Here is a 27,814-nt window from a genome sequence, read left to right as displayed (position 1 = left end):
GCAGCTTCAATCAAAACGTTTACGCAACACCACCTTTATTCCCATAAAATATCCAAGGCTGTTACAGATTTAAGTTAAATGTACGCTAGTATGTTTTTCCGCAGCGCGGCGCAGTGTAAACACTTGAGTTGATGATATTTTTGATATCATTTACATACCGTCATGATATAGAGACTGAAAATACTTCTGTAATATACAAATAGACTGCGTAAAGAGTACGCGGATGGGAAAATCATTGTTTGATTATGTGGAATGGCAAAAAAATATTCAAGGAAGTTTTAAAACTACATTTATTGGTTGATACACTTTATTAAAAACTCATATTCATTAAGGTTTTTCTCGAATCACTTTAATTTTGCTAATCGATAGTCAAATTAAACTTCGGGGAGTAATTAAATAAAACAAATTAAAGTCAAAAGCACCTTGTCATGCTCAATGTTGACTTTCTTTTTTACGTTTCGCCATACGCCCCGCATTACTACCTTGGAATTTCGTGTCGATGTGGGGATAAAGCCGTTGGAAGTTTTAACGTTATCGCGTTACTCACGTGAGCCTTGGATTTTATCTTTGTCGCTTGGATACCAGAAATATCTTCGTTCATTATTATTTTTAAGGTGAAAAACGTTAAATTCTTAATTAAATATGGCAAATACTTCCCTTTGACAGAGGAAATTTTACTTTAAATTGTTGTAGCTAAGTTGTTTAATGAAATTTTATTCAGCAAAAAATACATAGTCTTGTTTTTGTGATGAATTAAGCACTATTTAATGCGAAATTTAAATCTTGTATTTTCTTAATTGTGTAATGAATAATTAAAAAGGTTAAGAGTTTGTTTATTTGTATTTTGTGTGTCACTTTAAGTACATAGTTTTCTTATTAAATAATTGTGTTTGCTCGCAAACGAAAAAAAAACCGACTTCAATAACATCGACGAGTGATACAACGTAGATCGACGAAAAAATGGTCAAGTAACTACGCGTTATCAAAGATTACTCAAAAAGTAGTTATCAGATCTCAATAAAATTTATATGTGACCACATGACAAACATCAGCTTTCGATTAAATTAAAAATTATCAAAATCGGTACACCCAGTAAAAACTTATTGCGGATTTTCGAGAATTTCCCTCGATTTCTCTGAGATCCCATCATTAGATCCTGGTTTCCTTATCATGATACTAAGCTAGGGATATCTACTTTCCAAGAAAAAAAGAATTATCAAAATCGGTACATCCGATAGAAAGTTATGCGGTATAATACAACGTAGGTCGACGAAAAAAGCGTCAAGTAAAAACGCATTATTAGATATAGCTCGAAAAGCAGTTGTTAGATCTCAAGCTACTTTCTGCAAGCCCTTTCATTTGATACTCATATTGTAGGAACGCATGAAAACTTAGTCCGCCTCCTTTACAAGTTTTTCGAGTAACTTTCAGCATGCCTCTAATTTGGTACCTACCGATATTATGGGAGTGCATTAAAAATAACTAATCCGCCATTTTGGGTATCGACGCCATGTTGGATTTCGATTTTTTTTGATGATGACATAGATGAGATATTTTTGACGTCACATAGCTAAAAATAGATTGTCATCCAAACCCTACAAACATACATTATTATACTTACGTACATATACATACGTACATATACATACGTACATATACATACGTTGAAAGTTTTTTTTTTTTTAATGAGTTTTAGTTGAATATAATCTTTTAAAATTGATTAAGAGCAGAGCAGTTCGAAGAGTATTTTGTCCTTTGCGACAAAACATTATTACTTTTTATTTTCATTTTCCACGACGTAAACTATCCAAAATGCATCCTTATTTATTAACGTTACATTTAAAAATTTCATCCAATTTCTTCCATATAATAAAATTTTAATCTAAAAGTCCAATTTAATTTTTACGTCTTCGGATCGAAGTTAAATCATCATCGGTTCAGTTGAGTCCCCTTAAACTTTTCGTGTTGATACTAGGATAAAGGAGGGTCAGGTTTATTGCTATGTCTGTTTTTATCGTGATTATCCCGTACGACGACTCAGTTCCCTTGTGTTTCGAACTTGTTTTTGTTCGACTTGTATATTTTTTTATTCATTTAACCTTATGTTTGTTTCTAACTTTGTCGTTGTTCTTTGATTAAGCAAGTTTTGTTTATTTTTTATTTTTTCTTTTAAACTCAACTCAGGCTTGTACATTCATGATTATTAATTTTAACTACTACAATATACTGACTGTGGTATACTAAAGTTGATTACGTAATTAACCAAATGATTTCAGATGCGTTTAGTAATTCATCTACTTTGTATTCGTTTGTAATGATTGTGTTAGATCTTTAAACACGAACCAAAGGTTGTTACAAGTTATATGATCAATCAATGTTTACTAATTAATCATAATTAATTCAGTCAACATAGATTACTCTCTGGTTTAATTGAAATATGCTAATATTAATGCGAGTAGCTAGTCATAACATAACAATTTGTTGAAAATTGATTATAAGCGTTTGTGTTTTTGAAATAGATCAATAATGCTATTTATGTAATATATTTTCGAAGGTAATAAGACGCATTAAGAGAAACTATTTGAGAATAAGCTGTAAAAAAAAAACAATATCTTAGATTAATACATATTTTCAAATACAAAAAGATTTTTTAATAAAACTACAAAATCATTTTAAGCTTTCCGCTGAATATTTTAGGAGGAAAAGGAAAATGGTTGGACCCTTTAAAACTACAAAAATTTAGGTCAGCCTTCCAGAAATGAAAGTCATTTTCGATTCAAAGTTTTTTTCCTTTAAAAAATCTACGAGTTTCGAGTTGAAAGTACAATTATGCTGTTTCATTGTAACTATGCAAGGAATGTTCTTTTTTCTTCTTCATCAACATTGTATTATTATTATTACTAACGAGATCAAGTCAAAAATGTTACTTTGACTTTATAAATACCGTTGAATACTAATTTTATATAGCGTAAACTAATTATTAAATGTTCATATTAAAAACTCCCACTGGTTTGGGATGTAGATCGTTCTAATGATAAAAACAAGATACAGAACGAAATAAGAACAAATAATAAAGTATAATTATTCAATTTCTTACTTAAATGTATTTGGAAAAGTTTTCCTCCATGGCAGAATTATCGAAAATACATACGTAGAATCGTAATCGTAATAATCCACGAACTCCCAAATCTTCTTTATAGTAAATGGGGTCTGTACCATTCAGTGGAGCATTTACAAGCGTTTGTATCTAAAGCAGTATTAGAATTGTATTTATAGAAATGAATGTTTGAAGTTAAGGATATTTTTAAATGGCAATTGTTGAACCTATATTAATTTATATTTGACTTCGAAATAAATCTAATACTACAATGGGTTAAAGTTGTGAGTTTTTTATAGGTTTGTACTCCTAGTAAATACCGAATTCTGGAAATGAAAATATAATAATATCCTAAACATACAGACACGGTCGTCTGTTCCTGAGGTAAGGAACTCAATGCTTGTATATGGGTAACAGCCGGATGATATAGCTACATATTTTTTTGATACCCAGAAATACAAATAATACATAATTATATAAATAAATATGTATATTATACCCAGACTCAGGGTAGGAATCGAGCCCACTTGGGTCACCCAGTTGGGTCGGGTTTCAGGACGGGTTTCAGAAATAATTTATTTAATAGCAAGCTAGACATTTCAGCCCATCGCAGTTCCCTGCTGGACGGAGGCCTTCACAAGTTAATGACGAAAATGGCGTGAACTCATGTGTTTTTCTCGTAGTCATCACGCTGGGCAGGCGGGTTGGTGACCGTAGGGCTGGCCATTTCGCACCAAAGACGCTGCCCGTCTTCGGCCTGTGTATTTCAAAGTCAGCAGTTGGATGGTTATCGCACCATTGTCGGCTTTTTGAGTTCCAGGGTGGTAGTGGAACTGTTTTATCTCTATAGTCGCCTCTTACGACACCAACCAGCACACAGCAATAGCAAATAGAAAACTACATTAGTACTTTATTATGTGTGACATTTTATTTTCATAAAAATAAGTTGTCAGACACAAACAATTTAATTTGCAAAACAAGTCGGAAGAAAAAGCACACAAGTGCCACTTTATCCGCTTACGTTGACGTTATGGTAAGTGACACGTTAATATAATGAACTACAAAAATGTCAATCTTTTATTTTTGTCAGATTATACATAAAAATGAATCGTCTTTTTGTGTTTGCTGTTTTTACTACAAGGTTTGTATAAAAGAACAAAAAAAAAGGTTATTTTCGGTGGTAAAAATTTTGCAACTTTAGCTAGTTCTAAATATATTTGTATTACTATATCTACTTCTAGTAATTAATAACATTGGTACGATAGCCGTCTATTTATTTGCAAATATTATGTTAACAAGTTACGAACAAAAACATGATCAATTCAATAAACACATTTCATCGCTCTTGTTCGGAACTTATGACACCAGTATACCTAAATGAATTTCTTTAACAATGTAAAACGTATTATAGCTAAATATTCCTACAATCCTGATCTTTTACTAATCTACGTATTTAATTTTTTTGAATTATAACACACAAAATCATTATTAAGTTTGTATTACAAAAAGGTCACGTTGTACGATTGGCGATGTTTCGTGTATCCTGAACTTTATGACTACCTTTAATTACTATGTTTAATAGTAGATTAAATAATATTTCCACACAGGGTTAATATCTTCTATATATTTAATACGTGAAGAAAAAACTTTGTACCCCGTTTTAAAAAAAATTGCGCGGACGGAGGAGCATGAAATTTCGCACACTTATAGTTTATATAGACAACGAGTGCAGAATGTCAATATTTTTTTAAATTATGAAAAAACATTAAATCTAAAATAAAAATACATTAAATCAATAACAAAAAACATTACACACACTACCATATATTTGATACACACGTGTCAATCAAATTGAGAATAGATTATAGACTATAGATTAATATTGTCTTTACTGAATGTCAAACATAATAAATTTATAATTCAAAATAATTATGGTCGAAATTCGACTACTGGGCGAACACTGGTATATTTTAATAACACAATCTTATTGTTTTTTCGCCTTAAACATTATCATTTACATCATTTTTGCGTCAAATATTTCGTGTACTGAACGAGCCTCTAGAATATTAAATTTCAACTCAAGAAGCGATTTAGAACAGTAAAGGTTGCCGCGCTTGTAGATTGAGTAGTTGTAGAAATAGAATAATATACTAGTTTTTAAGTTATAAATTTTATTAGCACGCGGTCAGAAAACAGGGGGTAGGTTCGGAATCAGGCGCGTTAGGCACCTGATTTTCAGCCTTTATTTCCTTAGCTGGCCCACGCCGCGACAACGTACCTTAGAAAGTAATATGGAAGGACACTGGCCTGACTAATTCCCGGCGATGATGGTCTTCAGTTCCGTCTTCGTCCGATGACCGGCGGAGATCTCCACCGGTGTAAATGCCGGTACTCAGTCAGCCCGTTATTAATCGAGGGCAGTGACTCGATTTGTAGCAAAGTATAATTAAAGATATAAATCTTAAAGTAAAAATAAATCCTGGAACGAAGAAAGTTCCGAGTCAGGAAAAGAATAATTCAGAAACCAGTGTCACAATTAGCAAAGTAATAAATAATTACAATTTTCTCGTTAAGTTAAGAACACCAGCAATATGTAATTATAATAGATATCATGAGAACTCACCCCAGCGGGATTTAAGCAGAGTTAGGGTCGAGGTTAGGTCTCGAGGTTCGGCGGCAACGAAGTGCAAAGAAAAAAAGAGAAGCAAAGACACGCGAGCAAGGGAATATTGACAAGCAAAAGTCTATGCGTTAAGCATAGTCTGTATTTTTATAAATTATTAAGTTTAAATTTAGATATTAAATTATTTTATAATTTAAGGAGTAGACAGGAATATTAAATTTAGAATTTCTAATTACAATTAAATTGATTTTATTAAAGAAAGATCAATAATTACCAAAAAACATCAGCGGCATCTATCAAGTCCGTTAGAGAAAAAACGCCGATATGAAACACCAATAGTCACGAATTGTTGAAGAATGCCGATAGATGGCGCCACAAGTAGAAGCATGATAAAAATAAATTGAAAAAAACTTAACTTTTACTACAAGATCTTATTTATTAGAGTAACGTTCCAGCACAACGTTACAAGGTAAACATAGGTTAAACTGTGAAGATACAAAATTTTTGTTGAAATATGTAAACCGAATTTTCTTTCGACTCACATTTATGTTACATTCCGTGTATTTTACCTTGAAATATATAAAACATAACCAACAAAGCGAACTTTGCTTCAAAACCAAGTATCATGAAAGTTCTAGCGCAATGCACGTTCCATGTCGTCTTTGCTGTATTTTTAACCGACTTCAAAAAAGGAGTAGGTTACTCAAACGATTTTGATAATTTTTAATTTAATCGAAAGCCGATGTTTATCATGTGGTCACATTTAAATTTCATCAAGATCTGATAACAAATTTTGGAGTAATCTTTGATAATGCGTATTTACTTGATCAATTTTTCATCTACCTACGTTGTATTACTTGTCGATATAATTAAAGTCGGTTTTTTTTCGTTTGCCTGGAAACACAATTATTCCGTAACGAATCAAAAACCATGTCTACCGCATCGTAGTGCGCTATCTACAACTAAGTCACAGCGGCGTCTACTCACTAAACTAATTTATATCAAAATTCTTCGTTCATCTCATCAGTAGCCTGTGTCAGGTTATGCAGGTTTCATTACGATTTTCCTCTTCCTCGCCAACCACGCGATGAATTTTTAAAGAAGCACTTTAAAATTCGCCTGTGACAAGCGAGATTTGAGGACGCGACTTCGAGTTTAAAATTCACTTTTTTTATTACTACACCAGTAGTAGCTAATTATCTAGGTATATACTAGATTTCTGGACTATACTCGCATACATTGCACGCATTTGAATTGAATTATCAGCTTATAAAAATTATATTTTATATAAAAATCCAAATAAGATCCAAAAAGAGTAAAGATTTAGATTTCTATATTTTAAAATTTTTCATAAAATCAAAAATTAGTAAACTGATTTTATTTAAAAGTTTTTTTTACAACAGAAACACGAGCCACGAGCGAAAAGCTAATTCAAATATACTTACCAATGACGTCGAGTGCAATTCTGTAATTTCTCGTCGGTGACACTTGAAAGTCGACGCGACATCTGTATATCGCTCTGTCCCGGGATTGGACGTCCCGGACATGTAGCGCTGGGGGCTGGCCGACCCATCTGGCGCGGTCCCCAAATGTGTCATCCGACCAGTGACCATCGGGCCCGGAGACTCGGGTATCGTAACTGTAATAAAAGTAACGCTTGAAAAAATATTTAATAGCTATGCCACGTGATTACACCTAAAACCCAATCATGGGTGTACTACGAATAGTATACTAAAAATAGAAAAAAAAAACTTTCATACCTATGTCACGTAATAATTCTCTGTGAATGTTATAATAGTGACTATCTTATAAATAAATGTTAATCTAAATATTCTAGATAAACAATTTTATTCAAATAGGCCCCACGAGCACTTTCGAATCGTCATTTTACAAATTAAAACTTTAAAAATGATCATTATTTTTGTAAAACTGTAGTAAAACTGTAATGTAGCTTTACAGCTACCATTGATTCGGAATGTAGACTCTGCAGAGTAAAATCGGCAAGAAACTTCGCAGTTACTCTTTTATACTACTATCTTTATATTAAATTGAAAAATTGGCTATTACTGAGCCTACTAAACATTTTTAATAAGAGAGATACATTAATGATTTATAAGTCTGTTTTATCTGTTAAGTTTTTTTAAATAGTTTTAATTCAATATACATTCTATTGCGGCATTTTTATACATTCATAAGCACATTTGAAAAACGTTCGTTTCGATCCAATTCGTGAATATCAAAGCTACAGCTGGCTGGTTAAAGAATTCCGCCGGGGCGAAGTGGCGAATGCTAGTGCGACCCCATCTCGCCCTACCCAGGCGGACGACTGCTCACACGTGGTGGTTTTTTAGTCAGTAGGAGTCTGACATAATCCTCTGGCGCCCCTGCGCCGGAGGGTATCCATGATAAATTTTCCCCACGTAAAAAAGGCTGGTTAAAGATTTTGCTAGATTTAACGATACTAATACCGTTTTTTATAACAATAAAATAATAAAAAATGGTCAGCATATTATTGATCATTTATTTATTTATTTTAGACTTTATTGTACACGAAAAAAATAAAATAAACAAGCAACATTAACAATAATTTGTAGAAAATAAAATGTACAAAATGTTATTACGGAATTTTCATTACAATCCGATTAAAAATTATCATTAATTATTTCAACAATTATTAATAAGTAGCTTAACAATAAAACGTGCACTAATAAAACAAACAAAATTACATTTTAAATATTCATTCATTAATGAATTATTAATCTCTTCAAACTTTTATTGAAATTTAAACAAAAATTTCAGCATCAAAAGATAATAAATAATACAAAACACAAGCCACATCAAATCGGACGTCAATTAAGCACACAATCAGATAATATACGTGGGAAATTTATTTTCTCTCCATAACAATTAGATTAAACATTGATTAATGCCCGGCGACCAATTGTGGATAGCCGTTCACAATTTACATATTTAATCTCTTTGATGAAACGACACACATTTCAGTTTCGTCGTTTTCAATTTTATTCATTATGAGATATAAAAGCATATCTAATATTGACAAGTTATGTTTGTACGTTATCAATATGTGGTGTGTTTTTAGGTTGTTTTAAAAAAAAATACTAAAGTGTTGTTGTTGGTATTTTACACCACATAAATAGTTCAGCGAAGACAACAAAATACAACATTTCAGCCTAATACATTCCACTGTTGGACATAGGCCTCCACAAGTTCGCGCCAAAAATGGCGTGAACTCATCTGAGTTGCCTATAGTCGAAACGCTAAGCAGGCGGGTTGATGACCGCAGGGCTGACTTTTTCGCACCGAAGACGCTGCTGCCCATCTTCGGCCTGTGTATTTCAAAGCCAGCTGTTGGATGGCTATCCCGCCATCGGTAGTCTTTTTAAGTTCCAAGGTGGTAGTGGAACTGTGTTATCCCTTAGTCTCCTCTTACGACACCCACGGAAAGTGAGGTGGTAGTGAAGACGCAGCTTTGTATGTTCACGTGTATTTGAAAATAAGCAACTTATTGTCACTTGTTACTAGTGACGCGTCACTCGCGGCCTGACATCGGATCTCCTACTATAATATAATTTTAATTAATATTTGTATACTGTTAATTTTATTTTTAATTAGATTAGATCACACCTAATTAATACTGCTTTCAAGCAGTGTTATGTTCCCGTGGTGAGTAAGATGACGATGCTTCTGGTATTGCAGACATCTATAAGCTACAGTAATTACTTACCATCACCTAAGCTATACGCTTGTTTATGGTATATGTTAAGGTGTATATCTTCTTTTTATGGTTCCAAATATGTAGACCAGATGGACGGAAATAAAGCGTTGTATCTTTTATAGATTCAGTTTTAGTATAACGCTAAATTTGTATATTGGCCACCCGACCTACCCCACCCTCTACCTAACTATCGACACAGTGCATCTACAGAAATCCCCGCAACCTTACTCATCACACGAACACAAAATTACTTGAGAGCAATATTATTTGTCTGTAATCTTCTGTAAGGTTATTTTCACTCATAAATTTGCTGTGGCATCTATGGGTAAGAAACCGCATTTACCACTGTCTTTTTTACATTAATATATTAATATAGTTATGATTTTATCGCACTTTATCGAATATCGTAATTAACTCTCTTAACAAGTTTTTAATTAAAAAAGTACAAACGTTTACTTATACATAATATATAAAAAAAAATTAAAGTTAGAAAATTAATTATTCTTAGCTTTGTGTTCACGATCCTTGATACTAGATTAAGAGTAAAAAGGTAATTGTGATTCTTTATTATATGAAATATTGCGTATTTTAAATGACTTGTAACTTTCGTTTTGGAATTTTCTTCGGCATAATTTTGGGTTAGTATATATGTATATATGGTTCATTTACTTAAACTCAAATACTTATAACGCGGTTATAGTTATCCTTTCAATAGTTTAAATCTGTATGACTCGCAGTTACATACGCGGGATCGAACCTATAATATTTTTTATCTAAAAAAAATTAGAATTAATCGAATTATTACCAACAAACAACATTGAATTAAACAGTACAATACCGACTGTTCTGCTGTAGTGGTACTGGCGGTCGCGTATTCGATTCCTATTCGGACAGCTGTTTGTATTTGTTATTTATCACTGATCTGGGTATGTCCTTGTACGTCTCTCCAACGTGCCACAAAAAGCACATGAATTCGTCGGAACTAATTGATATCGTAGATATTGCTTTTTTTTATAGCAATTGCTATACATGTCACAGAAATATCTGTCAACTCAAAGAGAAGCAGAGCAGTAGATTAAGTATCGTTCTCCCACACGGTGAAGAAGTCTTTGCTTAGGACTGAAGCATTTACAAGTTTATTCAGTTCAGTTTAAACACAACAAATACTTGTACATTATAATGTTTGAAGTTTTCGCGGCCATTATTAACACTTATACCGATTATACTCTTCTCTCGCAACCCGTGACCATGACGCCTACAACCAACCGAATTATCAAGTTTCCTAATGACAATCGCTTAAGTCACGTAAATAATAACTAAATATATTGTATACGAAACGTTGTCCTACAACGAATAAATCATTTTAGTATCTGCAAATAAGTCTATGTTGCTCTGTAAAGCCCTAAAGCTGATTATCGGGAGTTAGAAATATATGCGATTTATTATATATCCCGTATCTTTTTTTTTTAATACACAATGAAATAAATACATCTGTAACTGTTGTGTCTATTGTGTGATATGTATCTTCTATAAATAAAATAAGCTTATCAACATACCGTCTTTGTTATGGATAGTAACTCTCATTTTTTTTTTTAATTTCTTTTTCATTTTTTCGTTTTTTTTTTTGTTTTTTTTTTTTAATAAAATTGATTATAAACCAGTAGAAATATACTATAATTCATTTAACTTTCATTGCATGCTTAGTGTAGCCAAAGAGGCTTCTAACCTTGTATTACATTGCAATGTTAGATGATCTAAATAATATACACTATAAAAAAAATTACGCTAAAATTCATAAGAACGTTACCTAAAACTTCAGTGAAACAATGTCAATTAATAAAACTATAATGCTGCCCGCTTGTCAACACTTGATAATGACATGCCCGAAAAGACTAATTTGATTTTACAAACGTTCCGAATAATTCCGAATTACGTCCGAATAATGTTACCTTTCAGCCTGTAATATCCCACTACTGGACATAGGCCTCTTTCCCTATGTAGGAAAAGGATCAGAGCTTAATCCACCACTCTCTACTATGAGTAACGATCGCTATCAGGTGTACATGATAACAACCGATACCGACGGCTTAGCGTGCTCTCCGAGGCACGGTGAGGAGACTCACAAGGACTGCACAAACACCCAGACCACGGCAAACACCTGTAAGGCCAATACAAATGTTTGTCATGTGCGGGGGTCGAACCCGCAACCGCCAGCGCAACAGGCAAAATCCATAGCTGTGACCGTTGCGACAATGCAGCGTCATAATAATGTTAGGAAAATAACAGTCGAGAAAATTTCCCGGAAAATTCCGGAAGAATTAAAAGTACAGTTCTTTGTGCCAAATTCGAAAGGTCAACGTCGGTTAGTTAAACTAAATTTTAACAAAGAGCAGTCATTTCAAAAGAAGTATGTTATAATTATCTTTTGACTGGTCTGACCTGAACTGAAATAGCCCACGTAACGTTTCATTCCTCTCATTAGTACTTTAATCGTCTATTCGATTATTGCAAGTAATTTCCTTACCGATAATAACAGTCATTATCAAGGATCAAAACCTTTATGTGGATTTTCAGAACAAATATTCCCGGATGAGAAAGAAATATTTATCCAAAAACAAATTTTTACTAAAAGGACGAATCGAACTCGCGACTGTTAGCGTTAATAGATCTCTCATTACCGCTACACCAGATTAATTGTTACGATTGTCACAGAAATAAATTTAATACATTTAAATACATAATCAATGAATTATGTTATTGACTCTAATTGTGTACCACAATATAAATTATTAACAGACAATTAAATATGTATGCAATATTACATATTAAATTTTGGATATATTCAATTATTCACAAAAAGGAATTTTCGTTTATTCAAAACTATAATGTAATTAATTTCCGTTGATATCTAAATACATAAGTATAAGAATTTATAGTATAAAATAAACAAAGATACCATTTATTTATTTTTTAATATACAGCGCTTGACTGCGATCTCACCTGGTGGTAAGTGAAGATGTAGCCTGAGATGGTGCGCGCTTGCCTAGAAAATGCCTATTCACTCTTAATTTGAAATGTTATCTACATTTAGAAAAATATGTAAATGACTTGGTTCGCTTCAGCCTGTAATATCCTACTACTGGGCATAGGCCTCTATCCCCATGGAGGAATAACTTTTTTTTATTTTATGATACTATGTAAACGAATTTAAAATAATAGTGTTTGCTCGCAAACGCAAAAAACAACTTCAATAATAATAATAATAATAATAATAATATTCTTTATTGCACACCATTAAAAGATACAAACAAATCGAGATCAATTACATCGACAAGTAACACAACGTAGGTAGACGAAAAAATATATTTTTTATTAAATATTAGTCAAAAAGTAGTAATACGATCTCGATTAAATTTAAATGAAATTACAAAACAAGCATCGGCTTTTGATTAAAACAAGATTTATTAAAATTGGTATACCTAGTAAAAAGTTATGCGATTTAATACAACGTAGGGCAAGTAAATACGCATCCCACCAAAAACATTTTCATGTAAAATGTTGCCAAGACGAGATCATATGGCTCGAACAGTCAAAAAGTTATCAGATCTCATGTAGAGCCAAGCTTCTAACTCTACACGTCCTAACTCTACAAGCCCTAACTTCACAAACTCTACACCTTAGTCAAAATATGTGGCTTGGCCGTTTTCGTAATACCGTAAACCGTTTTCATAATACGTCTTCTGATATCATTGAGATTTTGATCCGATCTGAAAAGAGTAAATTTTATTTTTAATATATCTCATGTATGAACGTATACCAATATCCTTGAGATTCGTAAGCCGATTTGCTTGATTATTTTTTTTAAAGAATGATATTTTGTTTTTGATATGTATAAAAGTACAAATAATAGGCTACGAGAAGGTTATGATAATAATGTGATCATGAAATCTGAATACATTTTAACTGTTATTATTACATACAATTTATTTCTATTAGAGGCACTAGTAGTAGGTGGGATAAATAATACATTTAAGAAGGTAAAAAATACTAAGATGTATAATTGAACACACCACTAGAGGCACAGACTGTAACATAATTTTGTTAAAGAAGTTAACGTTTTTGTAATTTGATATTGCGTTATCATTAATTAGGTTTTATAATTTAAAGTTTGTTTATTGTTAACTATTTTATCTATAATTAATTCTATACTGTAACAAAGTTTTGTAAACAAAAGATTGGTACATAATTTCTATTGAATCTTAGACTTTATATCAAAGAACGAGAGACCACGTTAAAATATGAAAACACATTGTATGTTATTATTAAGCATTCATTTTTTTAAATATATATTAAGAAGATCAATTGTGTCAGCAGATTAAAAAAAATACCCGGTTTACCTAAAGGCCAGAAATAATATAATTTTTTATTTAGTATTGACAATCCAATAACTCACCGTGTACAACTATTAGGAAACTACGTGCGTCAATCTAGTTAAGAGTATGAGCGAATTCGGTCCGTTCATCACAGTGATCTACAGAAGCGTAACTTTCCGTCAATTATGCAAACAACCCGACCTAACTTCAAACTTTAGTATCGTGACGGTAATAAAATATACTTAATTCAATTACAACAAATTGAACGACTTTATAGAATAATATTACAAGGGAATCGAGGTGTAACTTCCGCTCTTGATATAACTTTATACAAAATACAAAATTTCACTTGCAAATTCGACATTCCCATTCAATTGCGTCATCTCTTCATAATAAACGCTACAATGGACGTCGCTTCAATACTATCTGTTTCAATGTAACGCTAAATGAGTGATGTCGAGATATCTTAGCTGAAAATAAGAACGTTTTTTATTTTTAGCGTTGAGTACTATTGAGGAATTTCGTGTTTCTTTTGTGCAAAAGTGCCCTTTTCAACTTTAAAATGTCTTTGTTTTTCGCCCGCTCTTGTTTCACAGTAGCATACCTAAGATAGTGATCCCGCTTTTGCTTTGGAAATTCCATTAGAGCATCTTTTTTTAAATGTTCTCATAAAAAATCAACTCACATTTCTCTTCTAAACGTATTCTTTAAGACTACTATTTCACATAAAATTCTAATATATATATCTACTCGTATAAATAAATAAAAAATCTAGTGTAGTAATGCAAGTAGTTGCTTATATGCCAGTGTTCGCATTATCGATTCCCGCTCAATGAATTATTAAATAAACATAAGACCCTCTTTTGACCATAATTATTTTCAAGAAACCAAGTGCTGATTTGAATTTTAAAGTACAAGCGTTTTATCTGTGTTCCACGTATCCCGTTGACTAATTCAATTACCTTAGATACTAAAATTTAAACGTTTATTCTCCAGTATAAGCACATCTGCGACCACCAAAGACTTAACAACAAAATAGCCAAGCTGATTGAATTCCCAGTGTGTATTTGCAAACGTTGACGTAGCTCCAAATGCGGCCAAGCTGATTGCATAAAATGTTATCTCGTTACGTGAATCATAAAACTTTTGAAGGAAAAAAGGTTTATTAACTATTGCTTTCAGTATAGCTCATAAATATCACTATATATTATACTCTATATATAAGAAATACAAGGATCATTAAAACAGCTTTAACTAGATTTCAATTTTGAGGTTGGACCCAGGTGAAAATATTTTGTTTAAAAACTAAAGTACCTATGAAAGGACCTTAACCTTACAGAAGATTACAGCTAAATAATACTGTTCTTGCTACAATTAAGTTAACAAGAGCCCCCAGGGATAGGCTTTCTTAACAGCGTGGATAATATCTTCAACATACATGTGATGCTCTGGATTTGCAGGTATCCATTATTTGTAAACGCTTACGATCAGACGGACCATCAGTCCGTTATCGCTAGAGGTATGAAAAAAAAATGATAATTAAAAATTCCGTGTGAGTTTGTCAATTCTAATTAATTTCTTTTAATCATTAAAACTGTAAATTGCTTTTTTGATTACAAATACACAAGCGAAGCCACGAGTAAATGATTGTTTTGCAATATTATTTGTCCGAAATTCTCCTCAGCAATATATTTTATCACAGATGTGAACATTCGCCAAATTGCCCCTAGCAAATTATGAAAGTTAGGCATCCTGTAGGAACTTGAAAATCTTTTATCAGTCATGCCAAGTTAAACAAACGTTGCCTCTGTTACTTTAATTAGATAAACGTATGTGTTTACCATTTCATTTATTTTTACATAATATTTTGTAATAATTAGACACATAGCTATTTCTAAATATACTCATGTAATTCAACAAAAATGTCTATTTGGAAAGAATATTTTTCTACATGCTATTATTATGCTACATTTTCATTAGCATTTGTGGCAGTTAGCAGTGAATTAGCTTTTTGCTCCAGGTTTTTTGATTCAGTTCTTACGTAATTATTAAAAATATTGTAAGTTAGTATATTTGTCAGCTACTACCTAAAACAAAAGAATTACCTATCTTAGGAACAAACGACCATGTGAGTGCCATAAAAAAAAAATCAGCTTGTAATATCCTACTGCTGGGCATTGACCTCTTTCGCTATATGTACAGAATGGAACTTAATCCACCACGCTGCTCCCAACTGCGGGTTGCGGATATATTCCCTACTATGAATATGAATAACGATCGCCATCAGATGCTTATAACAACAATAGGCGCTGAAAGGTTAACGTGCTCTACGAGTTACGGTGAGAAGACTCACAAGGACTGAAAAAGAGACCGGAAAAAAATATTTGTATAAATATCCACTCCGAGCTGGAATCAAGCGCGCGACCGCTGACAGGCGCCTACAAGCGCATTACTAAGCCAGAGAGGTCGATTAGTATACTTGCAATCGTATATTTATTTTTAACTAGCTGACCCGGCGAACTTCGTATCGCCTAACACAAACTTTATCGTATGGTATTAAAGTTCAAATTGACTTTTAAGTATTATCACAAATCTTTTGTATGGGAGTATAGAAAAGTGTTATTTTTAGACTTTTTCAGGAAATTTAAATTTTTTTTTTTTTTTTTAGAATTTTTCTCTCCGTAAGAACCATCCTCGTACTTCAAGGAATATTTTAAAAAAAGAATTAGCGAAATCGGTCTAACCGTTCTCGAGTTTTGCGCTTAGCAACACATTCAGCGACTCATTTTTATATTATAGAAGATATAAAAAGTCGAATTTGTAAATTTGCTGATTTCATTACCTTTTCGACACCATTTCTTAGTGAGTAAACACGAGATATTTTTATTTCCCTCCTTATTTCCGTCACTCCCTCGGGGACTATTAACGAATCGACCGCGCTAACAGTTGTGTAAATAAAAAGCAATGGAGAAACACAGCAAGTTTGTCGTAATATTTGTTATGATTGTGTACTTTGAGGTTCGACTAATAGACGCTTTTCCTACTACTGTGTTTCGGTATTTCTGATAGAGATTCAAACTTTTTAGTACTAATTTTTTATATTAGATAAAATATATTGTTTAACATATTACAATGAGAGCCTTATATTTAGGAATTATCTATGGTTACATTGTTTTAACAATGGCACCCAATTTTCTTAACAATAAACATTTTATGGGTGAGAATAAATTCAATATGGCGTCCTTTATATATACTTTTTTTTTGATAAAGAGATCCCTAATGGTAATCATTGAACGATATCAATCTTTCTCCGTCGTAATAATTCCAACCTTTACCAGTTAATCAGCTTTTTTTTTATATCACTAGGTCGGCAAACAAGCGTACGGCTCACCTGATGGTAAGAGATTACCGTAGCTTATAGACGCCTACAATACCAGAAGCATCGAAAGCGCGTTGCCGAGTTGCCGACCCCCAATCCCCAATCCCCCCCAGGAGCTCTGGTCACCTTACTCACCAACAGGAACACAATACTGCTTGAAAACAGTATTATTTAGCTGTGGTCTTCTGTAAGGTCGAGGTACTACCCCAGTCGGGCTGCTCCATATTTTGAGCAGGAAATTTCTGCTGTGTCCTACCTCAGTTAAAAAAGCTTAAGTCGTTTAGTGTCATAAAACACACACATATACATATATATAAGACGGTATACGCATCGTATTTTGTATTTTTAAAACCTTCTCGCGTCACCAATTAATTGGGTCTTTAAAATTTTGCACCGTACCCGATCGCATAGTAATTAATACATTAACATAACCGCGAACTCGTTAAAAACCCCAGCTTCACACGTGCAGCTTATAAAAAATTTACATCGGGGCGAAAAATTTTCTCTTTCCGTAGCAGCGCAATGCGACACGATTTTGTGATAAATGTCGCTAGGGCTGACACATGCTCGACTTAGACTAATATTGTAAGCTTAACTTGTATAATGTTATATAATGTTACGGATATTTTTACATCCAATAGACACTAAAACTAAGCTATTACTTATAATATGTAATTACAAAAATAAATCAGACAAATATGTTAAATTGACATATTTAGACAGAAGTTAATGAAATAATGAGTGGTGTAACAATAGTCATATTATTTTAAAAATCTGTCATTTTCACATGTATATTTTTAAAATGTCCTATAAATTATCAATTTCCAACCTTTAGAAACGCAAAATTAATTTATTATAAAAAGTCCTTTACGGAAACCATAAGCAACTTGATATTATGCTTATAAATAAAAATGAGGTGAAAATGTTACGATCAAAAGGAAAATTTACCGTCATTAGAAGAACATTTTATCAAAATTTTGACAAAAGATTTCAATGATATTCGTGAATAATGAGAGCTCGAAACCTGCCGCTGTTTTTATTTTTAATACATCCCTTTTAATGTCAAAATGTTTTTTGTATACATTTCACTAACGAAAAAATGTTCACTTTATTTTATTTATTTTAATAATCTTTAGACGTAGCATTTAGTAAAAAAAAAAAGTGTGTTTTAGACCACACGACTGAAGTAATCTTTTTTAGTTGCCCCAACAGTAATATACGAAACGTAAATCTATCCCTTTCTATCTTCACTAGCTTACATCTCCCTTTCAAGTTTTCTTTGTCTCGCTCGATCACACTTTTCAAAATGCTCTCGTCACGCAATCACCAGCTTACTCGACAAGTCAAGCGTGCATAAAGAAGTTTTACTTCAAAAAAAATTTATAACAAAATTGTGATAACCCTAACCTGCTTAATAACAAACCATTTCAAAACCAAAATGTTTATAACAACAATATTCATGTACTAAAAAATCTATTCGCCTAAAAAATGTTCACCTTAAAAAGGCATGTGCGTAAAAATTGGTTTAACAAAATATAACAACCATAGCGTGGAGTAATAAGGCGCACCATACGTTACCCCGTCCTGAATAATGTAGCCTCAAGCTGAGCTTTAAAAATCGTCGACTTGGGATCCCCATATTATACAGCCAGTTCATTTTGTACGTGTCTGAGATTTGATTTAGTTGAAAAAATTCTTTTGCTACCTCGAGTAAGTCTGATGAATATATATATATATTTTAAATTATTGTTTTTATTTTGCTCAAGTCTTATGAATAAATTTTGTGATTTTTATATATTACTCGTTGTTTATCGGTGTTAAAATTCTATTGAGTATGTGAGAATATAAAAAAATCTAAGTATGTTGGTAAAAATTATTCCATTTATTCACCTCAACATTTAATCACTCACGCCAATCAGTCAGTCATTGTTCAATCCTATACAGTAATTTTTATAACTTATTTTCTTTTCTTTGCAATTTGATGTAATTTCTTTTCACATAATAAATCTGACCTTCGAATAGTAAAGACGTATTTTCCATTTCCATATTCCAACAAAATATAAAACGTAAATTTCATCACTTTCTTCGCTCTTAAAATGACGTTAACTTTTGAATTATTATAAATAGAAAGAGGGCAATTACTTTTTTTAATTACTAATATACAAGTACTACTAGTAATATGAAGGTTTGGCCTTGTAATAAAAAAAAATTCTGATAACTAGCAATACCTGTGCGAATAATTAGCACTAAATAAGTAAAATTTACCGACCGTTAATTATGTTGACGTTATTTCAAATTTAAAGCTGTCATATATATAATTTTGTTAATTAATTAATTTACTGTGTGGCTACGGTACTAAAGAATATAGCCACCCCCTCTCTTCCCGTGGGCGTCGTAAGAGGCGACTAAGGGATAACTCAGTTCCGCTACCACCTTGGAACTTAAAAAGCCGACCGGTGGCGGGATAACCATCCAACTGCTGGCTTTGAAATACACAGGCCGAAGACGGGCAGCAGCGTCTTCGGTGCGACAAAGCCAGTACTGCGGTCACCAACCCGCCTGCCCAGCGTGGTGACTATGGGCAAAACACATGAGTTCACGTTATTTTTGGAGTAAACTTGTGGAGGCCTATGTCCAGCAGTGGACTGTATAGGCTGTAATGATGAATTAATTTACAAAAACAAAAAGAACAATATTTTTTTTAGTTATTAATGCCGGTAGGTATCAATTTTCTATAAATTGATATATAATTTATGTGGAGTAATTGTGAGTTTTTTTTTCAAAAAGGGGAGGCAAACGTCTTAACCTTAGCGTATTAATGTATATGATTAGTGAGTAATAGAATAGTGAAGTGTAATGCAATCTACAACGACGGTTATACACGATATATTAATTTGAATACAGAGATGAGAATATACTTTGTTGCAGACAGGTCACGTGGTTTCTTCGGTTCTTCTTCAGTTGTGAGCATAATCGTCATTGTTTGCGCTCAAACACGGTCATTTTAACACTGTAGTCTATTTTTATTGACAGAGAGCTATATAAAAATCAAGTGGAAAAGGTGTGAAATGTTTTTTTAATAACCACTTACCCTTATATACAATCATTCGCTGTACTCGGGTATTTTCCCCACCAGGTGGAAAGCTGCTTATGTTACACCGGTATACAAATCAGGGAACTCTAAGGATATTACAAATTATCGTCCAATATCCATTTTGTCAGTTAGTGGTAAGGTTTTGGAAGTTATAGTTAAAAAGCGAATTTACTCTTACATTGCTCCATTCTTAGACAACAACCAACATGGTTTTCGCCCTTGCAAATCTACGACTTCTAACTTAGTTAGCTATATTTCCGGTATCGCAGAAAAAGTGCATTCAGCTGGATGAGGTACATGCAATCTATACTGATTTCCGCCAAGCGTTTGACATGGTCAACCATAAACTTCTCATGTTGAAAATTGAGTACATGGAAATTCACGGTTCTTTACTTCGTTGGTGCGACTCCTATCTAGAGAATCGCTCACAGCTCGCTGCTGTAAATGGCTTTAAGTTTTACGAAATACAGGTAGCATCCGGTGTCCCACAGGGTTCCCATCTTGGTCCCACTCTCTTTTTAATTTTTATTAACGACTTAACACATTGTTTACATTCTAAAATGAAACTGTTTGCTGAAGATTTAAAGATTTACAGAGCTATTGACTGCCAGCATGATATACGTGGACTAAAGAGTGACATAGATGCCGTTAATTCCTGGTGCATCAGAAATGGCATGTCCTTAAGCATTGATGAATGTTACCATATAAAGTTCACAAGGAAGAGAAACCGGTTTAACTGCGTGTACAAAATAAACAATATAGACCTTTCTGAAGTTGACTGTATCAGAGATCTTGGCGTTGTTATAGATTCAACTTTAAGTTTTTGCAAACATATCGAGAACGTAACGACCAAAGCTTCTAAGTTGTCGGGGCTAATTTACAGACAGATGAAAATGTTCAATAACTGCAATTTATCGATACTAGTTTTTAACTGTATTGTCCGTAGCCTTCTTTATCGATCGAGTCGAGTTATGAAGTTCATTCTGATAGAATTGAAAGAATCCAAAAGCGATTCCTTTTCCATCTAGCTTACGGAGAGTATAAAGAATTGTTTACATATGAAGCTCCTCTTTCTTACTATAAAATGGTAACGTTAAAGGACCGTAGGCGGATCGCGTGGTGGATCGTTGGATCGATCGGTGCTGTGTGGCTACGGCACTAAAGAATTTAGCCACCCCCTCTCTTCCCGTGAGTGTCGTAAGAGGCGACTAAGGGATAACAAGGTTCCACAACCACCTTAGAACTTAAGAAGCCGACCGATGGCGGGATAACCATCCAACTGCTGGCTTTGAAATACACAGGCCGAAGACGGGCAGCAGCGTCTTCGGTGCGACAAAGCCAGTACTGCGGTCACCAACCCGCCTGCCCAGCGTGGTGACTATGGGCAAAACACATGAGTTCACGTTATTTTTGGCGTAAACTTGTGGAGGCCTATGTCCAGCAGTGGACTGTATAGGCTGTAATGATGATGATGATGATGAGGCGGATCGCGGATAAAGTTTTCCTGTCTAAACTTCTGAAGGGGTTAATCGATGTATCTGAATTGATTGAATGCCTTAAATTGCTTGTTCCTCGTAAGGGTTGCCGCTTACATAACCCTAAAACATTTAGTTTTCCCAGAGTAAAAAGTAATCTCGGTAGAAATAGTCCACTGCATAGAATGTAGTTTTTTGCAAATGGAAAGAGATACATTATAGATATCTTCTGTGATAGTATACCTACAGTTAAAAACAAGCTGTATAATGAGCTACGTGTTTAAATTGTACATTGCTTTACAGTATTTTAGGTTTCTATTGTAATGAATTTTTCCTTTTTTATATTGAAATGTTTAAATTGTTTTTCTTTTATTATTTTAACTGCATGTGTTTTAGTATTTTATATTCCTAACTTTTGATTTTGCACTATTGTTAAGTTACCTGTTTTGATTTTAGTTTTGTTTTTTTTTAATGCATGCTATGCATTTTAATGCATGCTATGTCCACATCTAGTAGACTCAATTGTACATACATACTTTACACTTTGTTCTTTACTTTATATGTCTATATTAAGCGATTGTAGTCAGTTTTGTGGATTAAATAAAAAAAAACGGCCCGAACTGACACGACAACTTCATTTAATAACTGGTAGTCTTAAATAACTTATTTATATTTCTTAAATAAGCGAAAATGACAACTTTCTTCTCAAGCAAACGTTACAAACTCGTTTTTTGAAAAGTTCCTAAAGGTCATTAAGCATTTATCAATTTTTGAATTATAACTTAAAAACATAAATAAATTGCTCCTATTCTCAAATTTCATGAATTTAATAACATTAATTACTTATTGATATACTTAATAATAACAATTATACAGGCTTCATGATTAAAACGTATATTTCAGTTAACACATATTAAATTATAAGTTAAGATTTTATTTTTATGGCTAAATAGTTTATTACTCGTAATAAGTCTTCATCTGAAGTTAAGTGGACATCGTAGACCATGAATATTTGTAGCACCGAAGGAGTCACAAATTCGTTGCTGGCTTAAACGGGCGAAAAGTTATGTACCCCATAGGACGAAGGTAAAAAATGAGGTCATACCTGAAATATCTTTTTCGTCATATATATATATATATATTTAGAAATTATTTGTGCATACATTTATCTAATTTAATAAGTTCACATACAAACCGAAGCTCACTACAAAAGATCTATTTTTTAATATGTTATGATGGTAGCATAGGTTTCATAGAATATTAGCTAACCCAACAATCTTTGGAATATCGTCGTGTTTTTTATAATTTTGTTTTATACAAGACTTGAAAAAAAAAGAAAACCAACTTTTATGTCTAACCTACCCTTACCTAACTATAAATCAACGTTTTCATTTATTTACATGTAGAACTAACTAATGAAAACCTAAATCTATACAAATAAATAAAATTGGAGTGTCTGTTTGTAATATTGAAATAGCAGATTTTTACTAAATTCATATGGATTTATACACGGCACATATACCAAAATAATATTTTTTATAAAAAAATTTTCTGTGTGTCTTGCTGTTTGTTTGTTCCGGCTAATCTCTGAAACGACTGGACCGATTTTGACAGGACTTTCACTGGCAGATAGCTGCTGTAATAATAAGTAACTTAGACTACTTTTATTTTTGAAATTCGTTCAAAGTCGCTGGCACAGCTAGTTTTAAAATATATTATATATTGATTCAGATTCGACTCTGTCATTTGACAATGTCATCGCTAGAAGTTTTGAATATTTCAATAAGAAAGCGTTGCACACAAAAATGTACTTTATGTCAAAGTTCTAAAAGCTAAGTATTTTATAGGATAGCAATTTTTGAGCACTCAATTTATCTGGAGAACGTTTCCCGACGCTACATTGTATTTTATGAGTACGCAACGTATCAGAGGTTCACACGCGATTTATTTATAAGTTGAGATAAGAATGAAGGAGCATCTTGAATTTTTGCCAAAGAAATATTTATATTATACAATATTTTGCCTTACTATAAATTATTGCCTTCATTTTGAGAAATAAAATATTATTTTACATCACGATATAAGATACTTTTAGCGTTTTGAAACTTAAAGTAAAATAAACAAAATTAGTTCGGTATACACGAAAAGGTAATTTTCGATTTTATGCAGCATTTCCTCAGAAACTCAAAATAAAAAAACTACCGTTTATTATTATTAACCAGTGAATCTTAAATTCGTTCAAAAAATAATTTTCAATAAATAATAAAAACAGTACCTATAGAAATACAATAATATAAAAACTACAACCGTATTTGTAGATGCCGACCACTGTTAGTAAACAACGGTCTTGATAAATGGACGCATTTGTATTTCGCAACGCAAGGCAGTTCTCAAGCCACTAGTATTGTTAACTTGCCAGCCGTAAGACCATCATGTCTTTGCCGTGAATTGTAGGCTCAAACTGCAAGCCAACGTAAAATGCTCTTTGGCAATTGAATTTCTGGCAAGATACATATGTCTAAATAATTTGTATTGCACGCCTCCAAGAAGGCGTTATGCTTTCTTCTCACCAAATTAAAAGTACGGGAAACGCTTACTATTTACTTATTTTTTTTTTAAATAAGCATTGGCATGCTTCCAAGGAGGCTTTGTTTTATTTTATATTATAGTGTTAGTATACAGCGCCATCTCTTTTCTTCGATAACTACTAATTAATCAAATCATAACGACAGCAACTATCATTGTTGCCACTAGATAGCACTGTATACTGTTTTTTTTTCAACTTCAATCCTAAATATAAATACAAATAAATACTTTTTTACGTTTCCGTTTTAAATTCAAAAAATAAAGATGTTATTACACGCCTCCAATGAGGCTGTGCTTTCTCACAAAATTAAAAGCATGGAAAGAGTTTACTTTAAAATCTTTATATATTTTTTTTATTATGGTAGGAAAACATTTAAATTAAAATTCTTTATTTTTTGACAACAAACGTTTTTATGTTTCTAACATAACAAATATAATTTTGCTAGTTACAGAATTATTCTCCACTAAATTATCTGCACAGTGATATGCTAACTATTGTGGTTCCATAAAGTAGAATGCAAAAATATCGATCGTATAGCACTCTAATGCTTCGTATTATGAGTCGTGCAATATTTGGTTCCAATTAATTGAATGATGTATAATGGTAGACTGAGGTTGAAGATGGGACATTTCATCGCATTGAAGGCGCGCAATTTTAAATTTTCCAATTTTTTGAAACGTGTAACAATAAAAGCTTTTACTTAAGTACAGTGTAATTAAAACGATCGCGTTCATTAGGACTTAAGTCACCATCACAATCCTCATCAATTTAACCCATCCTTAAAGAAGTTCAATTAATTTGATACTTATTCGTATCGTTGTACAGGTTTTGTAATATTTTGAAACTGAACTGAAACGGACATTAATCCATACTTAATTTGATTAGGTAATCATAAATATGTCCACCAATTTATTGGTACAGCAATAACATTTTTGAATACCAATATCCTATTTGCACGGTTATCGAAACTCATTTCCAGTTCACAGAAGCGCATAAGCCTAGATCAAAACGAATCCGATAGTAACATACATTTGGAATCGGGCCAAGCATAGCTATTAACCGTTCACTATAGCTTATAAAAATTTTAATTTCAGAAACCTGGCTAAATAGTTAAAGGGCCTTTCTAAGGTAATTTGTACCGTCAATTAAACAGCAAGACTTTTGTAGTGTAATTGAGTTCGACGACTTATGGTGTCGATTATAACTCAATCAAGAACAGTTTTAACTAGGTTGGTTCGTGGCTTTGTATTGGTTAATTTTTCTCAGAACAAATTTACTGAAGTTTAAAAAATTAATTTTTTAGTTATATCTATAGATCTATAGATATTTAGAAATCAAGTATCACATCATAATCACTTGGCGTTTTTGTAAGAACATATTTCTATTTTCTAAGATATCTTGTATATATCTTACTTTTGATTATCGACTATTGCTCCTATCTAAAGCTTTAGCCTGTAATATCCCACTACTGGGCATAGGCCTCTTTCCCCGTGTAGAAAGATCAGAGCTTAATCCAATTAATGCGGGTTGGCGAATATATTCCCTACTATGAGTAACGATCGCTATCAGGTGTATTTGATAACGACCGGGACTGACGGCTTAATGTGCTCTCTGAGGCACGGTGGGGAGACCCACAACTACTGCACAAACACCTAGACAACGGCAAACGTCTGTATGGTCAATACAAATCTTTTTCATGTGCGGGGATCGAACCCGCATCCGCCAGCGCAACAGGTACAATCCATGGCTGTAACCGTTGCGCCAACGCGGCGTCTTATCCAACAGTATGGCTTTAACTTAATCCTACCTGATACTACTATCGCTATTAAGTATTTATGTTTAATATCCGGGCCCAACAGCTTTACAAGTTAATGAAAGCGCAGGAGGAAGACCAATCAGAACTCAGATCAGACATAAATATTTTAATAAATATATCCATTCCTAGCTGGAATCAAACCCGAAACTGAAGACTTTAATGGAAATTTTGTCGTTAATACACACACGAACAATTTTAAACACATTATAAATTACAAATATAATTTTAAATAGACGAATGGGAAATACAAAAACGAAATAAAAAAGGTTGTCAGATTACATAATAAGTTTGGGTTTTCCACGTATTGAATGAATTGTGTGTTTCCACTATTTATTGTCAATAAATTTGTGCGTGTGACTGAAATATGGGCGTCTGTGCCTTCTGTTAACATCGATTTGCGTTCAAAAACATCGATTACTTTGTTCGAACGGTACGTTTTGGGTTCCGAACCCATTGACATAGATGATATATTTACAGGACAGAGTCAATAATCTCGTTTTGTTTCGAATATAAAATTACGTACCTATTGAAACAGACAACAAATAACGAGCCTTCGTAAATGAAATGTTTGAAGAGTGACATGAATTTTGCCTTTGAACATTGATTACTTTGTTCAAATTAAACTCTTTGTTGTTGATAGACTGAAGTGAAGTAACTAAACTGAAATATACTGTACATATGCTACTTCTAGGAAATCTTGTAGCCAAACGGAAAAAAATGTAATTTGTATCGACGTATCGTAATAATTATATCGCATGCGTTTGTATCGATTCACGATGTCATCAAAAGGTTGTATCGATAGTATCGATACATATGATATTTTTCGATATTTCTATCATTACAAAATGATGATAGTAATATCTATATATATTTGTAAATTCAATGCACTGTTGACTTTATTAGTGGTGGCAAGGCGGTAATTCTCGAACATAACAAACACAAGCAATGAGCAAGATGTTATTTATTAGTTATTATTATTATTCACCCCCGACGCAAAAAGAGAGGTGTTATAAGTTTGACCTGTCTGTCTGTCTGTGGCTCCGTAGCTCGCGAACGGATAAAGCGATTTCAATTTAGTTTTTTGTTTGTATGAAAAGTGAGTTACGGGCGAGTGTTTTAGATATGTTTGATGAAAATCGGTTGAGTCGTTTAAATTTTGTGGGGGGTGAAAGTGGGGAAAAATAACCGAATGTCTGCAAATATAATCTAGTGGGGCCTCAAATGAAAGCACATCACGTGCACATTTCAAAATAATGTGTTCAATGGAAATCGGTTGAGCCCTGAAATAACTCTGGGGGTTAAAATTGGCAAAATACCCAATATCTGCAAATATATGTGGTGGGGAGAAAATGAGGATGGAAATCCGAATGTCATGAGTCATCAGTTCAGTGCAGTTAAGTAATGTGATCCACATAAATTTATCTGTAAACAAAATGTTGTCATAGTTTGATGCGATATGTCAAGTTTGTGAGGCTACAAAATCGTATTATATATTGATATATCGTATAGTGCTGTATCGATATCATATATATATATATATATATATATATATATATATATATATATATATATATATATATCGCTTTGAGCAATCCTAGGTACGAATACTTAAATTGCTACATAGTAATACAAAT

General features: G+C 32.8%; 1 protein-coding gene across 1 annotated transcript in view; it reads right to left on the bottom strand.

Moving 5' to 3' along the window:
* The window catches only part of LOC123670143 (nephrin-like), a 262,031-nt gene that overhangs the window by 67,410 nt on the left and 166,807 nt on the right, over positions 1–27,814 (bottom strand). The window contains exon 4 of the mRNA XM_045603647.1: positions 7,166–7,359. Coding sequence (XP_045459603.1) covers positions 7,166–7,359 — 194 coding nt within the window. The remainder of the gene's footprint in view (positions 1–7,165; positions 7,360–27,814) is intronic.

Source organism: Melitaea cinxia, chromosome 4 (assembly GCF_905220565.1).
Source record: "Melitaea cinxia chromosome 4, ilMelCinx1.1, whole genome shotgun sequence".
NCBI lineage: Eukaryota > Metazoa > Arthropoda > Insecta > Lepidoptera > Nymphalidae > Melitaea > Melitaea cinxia.
The sequence above is the reverse complement of the archived record's forward strand: the minus strand, read 5'-3'. Positions and strand labels throughout refer to the sequence as shown.